At 40.9% G+C, this 6,000-nt stretch overlaps 1 protein-coding gene across 4 annotated transcripts in view; it reads right to left on the bottom strand.

Annotated features, from left to right (window-relative positions):
* Window positions 1-6,000, bottom strand: part of TMEM245 (transmembrane protein 245) — a 133,018-nt gene that overhangs the window by 110,953 nt on the left and 16,065 nt on the right. For all 4 annotated transcript variants that reach the window (XM_008072774.2, XM_021706310.1, XM_008072773.2 and 1 more), the window contains exon 3: window positions 5,385-5,486. In XM_008072774.2, coding sequence (XP_008070965.1) covers window positions 5,385-5,486 — 102 coding nt within the window. The remainder of the gene's footprint in view (window positions 1-5,384; window positions 5,487-6,000) is intronic.

The raw sequence follows: 6,000 nt of genomic DNA, 5'->3' as shown, positions 1-6,000 counted from the left end.
GAAGCAGCCATTGCACTCCAGTCTGGGTGACAGAGTGAGACTCCAACTCCAAAAAAAAAAATTAGTCAGGCGTGGTAGCGCGCGGCTGTAGTTCCAGCTACTTAGAAGGCTGAGGTGGAAGGATCCCCGGAGCCCAGCAGGTCGAGGCTGCGATGGCCGGGAGCGTGTCACTGCACTCCAGCCTGGGTGACAGAGTGAGACTCCAACTCAAAAAAAAAAAGACTATAACAGGGCCTCATTGTAGGAGATAACAATGTTAGCATTCCTCTTTCTCACAGGCCAAGGGAAAATACTAAAGCTGGATTCCAGGTGCTATAACTTGAATGTTTGTCCCCTCCAAAACTAACACTTAAAATATAATTGCCATTATCACAGTATTAAGATGTGGGACCAGCCGGGCTCGGTGGCTCAGCCTGCAATCCCGCGCCTTTGGGAGGCTGAGGTAAGTGGATTGCCTGAGCCCACGGGTTCGAGACCCGCCTGGGCAGCGAGACCTCATCTCTACAATAAATCAAAAAAATCAGCCGGGCATGGTAGCGCATGCCTGTAATTCCGGCTACTTGGAAGGCTGAGGTGGAAGGATCACCGGAGCCCAGCAAGTCGAGGCTGTGGTGGCTGGGAGCGGCCACTGCACTCCAGTCTGGGCGACAGAGTGAGACTCCAACTCAAAAAAAAAAAAAAAAAGATGTGGGATCTTTAAGAGGTGATTAGGACATGAGGCCTCTGCAGAGCCCTCATGGGTGGGATGAATGCCATTATAACAGGGTGAGTTCAGCCCCAACCCCCTTTTGTTCTCTCTCACCTTCTACTATGAGATGACACAGCAAAACAGCCCACGCCAGATACTGGCACCTTGATATTGGATTTCTCATCTTCCAGAACTGTAAGCCAATAAATCTGTGTACATTATAAATCACCTAGTCTTTGCTATTCTGTTACAGCAGCACAAAATGGACTAAGACACCCGGTTTCTAATGAGTGAGGTTTCTGGGACCTAGGAAGCAGAGAAGCTAGGTCCTGCAGTTGTGTGAAGTCAACAGAGCCAACATGGAAAGCTGAAAAAGCTGACAACTACAGCTGAGCACAAGAGGGATCTTCAGGATGAATGGTACTTGTACAAAGAGACTGGTGAAGGGAAAGAACACTGGGCTTAGAGTCAAGGACCTAGGTTTAAAACTTTTTTTTTTTGAGTTGGAGTCTCACTCTGTCGTCCAGACTGGAGTGCAGTGGCCGGTAAACCGCAGCCTCGAATTCTGGGCTCCAGCGATCCTTCCACCTCAGCCTTCCAAGTAGCTGGAACTATAGGTGCATGCTACCACGCTCGGCTAATTTTTTGATTTATTGTAGAGATGAGGTCTTGCCAAGTTGCCCAGGTGGGTCTCGAACCCGCGGGCTCAGGCAATCCACTCACCTCAGTCTCCCAAAGTGCTGGGATTACAGGCTGAGCCACTGAGCCCGGCTAACTTTCCAGATCTAAGAGAAAATCACTTACTATCATAAAGAAGATAAGAAAAAAGTTAAAAGAAAAAAAAGTTTTAAAATAAAAAGAAAGAAAACCACTGAGTAAGGCTCTTGGGTTCAGAAGAAACAGCTGAAACTAACTCAGCAATGATCCACAGGAAGAGTTTTCTGAGGCTGAGGCAGGCTTGAGACCAGGAGTTACAGCTGCACTGAGCTACAATCACATCACTGCACTCCAGCCTGAGTGACAGAATGAGACCCTGTCTCTAAAAAAAAATAAAATAAACAAATAAATAAGAGTCTTCTAGGTCTAGGAACCAAACAAACTCATACTTTGAGTCTGCATAAAATACAGAGGACTAATTCTGTGAGTCTAGTGAATCACAGATCACAAAAGCTTCAAAGCTCAGAAGATACAGGGAAAGATACCTACACAAGTAACTGGAATACAAGGACAAGTTCCAGCACAAACAACAACAAAGGAATCAACACACGCGTTGCTATGGCAGTATACCAAAGTATCGCTGCAGCAAACTATATTACAGTGACATCTACAGGAGGGAAATAAAAGAGAAGGGTTGTCCCATTATGAACCAGACAGTTTGAGTTCTGATTCTTAAAAAGAATAAAGTTTCTAAGGGCAAAGTTTCTAAGGGAAAAAAAAAAAATTTCAAAAATTTGGAAAAACATTTATAAGATTTATTTTATGATAAGGATTATTCAAACTAGAAGTCCAGAAAAGGTCAAAAATAACCTATCTGAAGCAAGCTAGAATGAAAGTAAAAGAAAATAAAGAAAAAGAAAACTAACATTTCCAAATCTGTTCTCAATATTTATGATGTCTCTGTGATTTCCTTTCTGCTAATAGCAATGAATGCAAACACCAACAATCTGGCCTGCACATCAGCACAGGACTATTCTGGGCTATGGCAGATAATAATAATCAGTCATGATCTTCTTTTTATTCTTGCTCAAAACCCAGTCTTAGAATCCTTGTCCTCACAGCTTTCTAAGCTGCCATCACCAGATGACTAGAATTTATACCTTAGGAGAAAACCCAACAAAAAGTCTTGGTTTAGACCTGCATTATGTGTGTACTTGTAATAAAGATACTTACTTAGCTGTGGACAAAAGAAGACAAAAGGGAAAACCATCCCAGGATGAGGGGTAAAGGAGTAGCAAAGCTGTCTGAATCACTTACTATTAGAAGAAAGAAATAAAGGAAATAAACCGAGCTCGGTGGCTCAGCCTGTAATCCCGCGCCTGGGAGGCTGAGGTAAGTGGATTACCTGAGCCCGCGGGTTCGAGACCCGCCTGGGAACTTGGTGAGACCTCATCTCTACAGTAAATCAAAAATTAGCTGGGCGTGGTAGCACATGCCTGTAGTTCCAGCTACTTGGAAGGCTGAGGCGGAAGGATCACCGGAGCCTAGCAGGTCGAGGCTACAGTGGCCGGGAGCAGCCACTGCACTCCAGTCTGGGTGTCAGAGTGAGACTCCAACTCAAAAAAAAAAAAAAGAAAGAAAGGAAGGAGATAAAGCTAACCAAAGGAACAATTGGAAACCACCAAAAACTTTTTATACAGTTGCCCAAACAGGAAATTTACTTCGATTAGTCTGATAAAAAGCCACAGAGTCTAACAGATTATGATCAGGAAAACAGGCTGAACAAAAAAACTTAGAAAGACAGAAAAATATAAAATAAAATAAAAAATCTTTTCTATTTCCCATTGTCAGAGAGAGATGTAATTAAGGTTTCCTTGTTTCAGGCATTTTAAAATTCTAAACATATATTTATGAATAAAAAGCTGATAATAGTCAGATGTTACTCATTTATCAAATAAAATGACAAAAAGCAATATAATTATTGTTTTTTTTTGAGTTGGAGTCTCATTCTGTCACCCAGGCTGGAGGGCAGTGGAACGCTCCCAGCCACCACAGCCTCAACCTGCTGGGCTCCGGCGATCCTTCCACCTCAGCCTTCCAAGTAGCTGTAACTACAGGCACGTGCTACCAAGCCCGACTAATTTTTTTATTTATTGTAGAGATGAAGTCTCGCCAAGTTGCCCGGGCAGGTCTCGAACCCGCGGGCTCAGGCAATCCACTCACCTCGGCCTCCCAAAGCATAGGATTACAGGCTGAGCCACCGAGCCCAGCTTAATTATTCTTTTAAAAACTTCTACAAGGTAGTTGTGCAAATACACCAGAATGTCACAAATAGCCACAATTAGAATAAAATAAAGATGTGAAAAATACTGTAGAGATATTGACATAGAAAGGTGCTCATGACATAATTAAGTTGAAAATATGGGTTACAGCCAGGCTCGGTGGCTCAGCCTGTAATCCTGCGCTTTGGGAGGCTGAGGTAAGTGGATTTCCTGAGCCCATGGGTTCGAGACCTGCCTAGGCAACTTGGCAAGACCTCATCTCTACAATAAAAAAAAAAATCAGCTGGGCATGGTAGCACATGACTGTAATTCCAGCTACTGGGAGGGCTGAGGCGGAAGGATCACCGGAGCCCAGCAGGTCGAGGCTGCAGTGGCCGGAAGCAGTCACTGCACTCCATTCTGGGCGACAGAGTGAGACTCCAACTCAAAAAAATAAAATAAAAAAAGGAAGTGTTAAAAAATAAATAAAAATAATTAAAAAATAAAATATGGGTTACCAAAGAGAATGTTCACAGTGATTCAGTTGCTTTAAAAAAAGTCTAAAGGCATAAAAACTATTAGTTAATATTGTGTTATAATCTGTGTGGGCAGTGGAATTTTGAGTGATTTTTTGCTTCTTCCTTTTGTTTCTCTGTATTTCCTGATATCTGAGAAATTATTTTTTCTTTTAAACACCTACTGCAATTAGTAATATGCTCCTGTTGTTTATGTACAGCTATCAGAAAGATGCAGCAAAGTATCAGCCACCATAGAATCTGTGTGTTCAGATTTATCTCTCCAATCACAGCTGTGCCACATGGCTAGGTAACTGGAAATCTAGTCTGATGATCTGAGGACCACTGCTGTTTCCTGACACTCTCCCCACTTACAACTCATTAGAAACCTTACCTTTAGCAAACTATTTCCAGATACAGGCTACTCGCAAGCCAGGGTACCTCAAAAATAATCTTTAAAAGAACATGGTTTATTGAACAATTACTAGAAGTTCCAGTCAGAGCAATCAGGCAGGAAAAAGAAATTACAGTCATGCAAATTAGAAAGGGAAAAGTGAAACTATCCCTACTGCAGAAGACATGACCTTAAAAATACAAAATCCTAAGAAATACACCAAAAAAACTATTGAAGCTAATTATATACTTGTGCATGAATGTTCAGGGCAGCACTATTCATGATAGCCAAAAGGTGGAAAAAACACAAATGTCCATCAACAGATGAGTAAATAAACAAAATGTGGCATATTCTTACAATATTATTCAGTCATAAAAAGGAATGAGGTACTGAAACATGTAGAGGGTTTCTTTTTGGAGTAATGAAAATGTCTTGGAACTAGAAAGAGGTGATGGTTGCACAGCACTGTGAATGTACTACATGCCATTTCAAAATGGTTAATGTGCCTGTAGTCCTAGCTACTAGGGTGGCTGAAACAGGAGGATTCCTTGAATCCAGGAATTCAAGATAACAGTGAGCTATGGTCAACCACTGCACTCCAGTATGGCAACAGAGCAAGACTGTTGCTAAAAAAATAAAATAAAATGGTTAATAATGAATTTTATGTTATATGAATTATGTATACCTCAATTTAAAAATACAAAAGAGTGTAGTCTAACAACCTAAAATATTTCAAACAATTTATTTTCCATTCAGAAACAGCAAGTTTTTAAATAGATTCAGACCTGTTTCATCATAGCATTTTTTTTATAAAGAAACTCTCCAAAATAATTCAAAGAATAATATTAATATAATTCCCTACTTCTTACCAGAAGATTCTTTTCCATTCTGCTTTTCATAAAGGGTACCCACAGACATCAGGAAAACAATAACCAGGAATACTGGAATTCTCCAGGAGCCAGCCAGGGATGCTGCAAATTATTAAGAATTAACATTTTTAGTGAAATAAAAAACCTAGTATTTGTTTTTAAAAGACTCAGTTTTGTAGCTTGACAGAATAATTTGGTATAAATTGCCCAGGCAATTATTCACATTTTTTAAAAGGCCATCAGACAGATTAAACTTCAATTCAGGGCTTTTCAAAATAAATTCATCTCTGCTATAAGAAGCCCCTAGTCAAATCAATCAGGTGTGTACCAGTCTACCTTGAATAGGCTAGAATCGCCTGAGGAGTCAAATCTGTTTTGAGGCCTATCAAAGGTTTAAGACCATCCCAAACTCAAACCACCTGTTTGACCCCAGAACTATCAGAGTCAGGCATAGATCTTAAAGTCATGAAACCTGACTTGGTTTCCTGAAATTACCACTGGGTATGAACTCCACCTCTAAAGAAAGGGCAAATGGCCAAAGGAGTATAGCAAAAGCTACAATATCTCCTACTCAATTAATAGTGCAAAAATATTTACACATCACCAAGGAACATCC

The sequence above is a fragment of the Carlito syrichta genome, unplaced genomic scaffold (genome assembly GCF_000164805.1).
Source record: "Carlito syrichta isolate Samal-C Ts95f unplaced genomic scaffold, Tarsius_syrichta-2.0.1 Scaffold315407, whole genome shotgun sequence".
NCBI lineage: Eukaryota > Metazoa > Chordata > Mammalia > Primates > Tarsiidae > Carlito > Carlito syrichta.
This window is presented reverse-complemented; position numbering and strand designations above follow the sequence as displayed.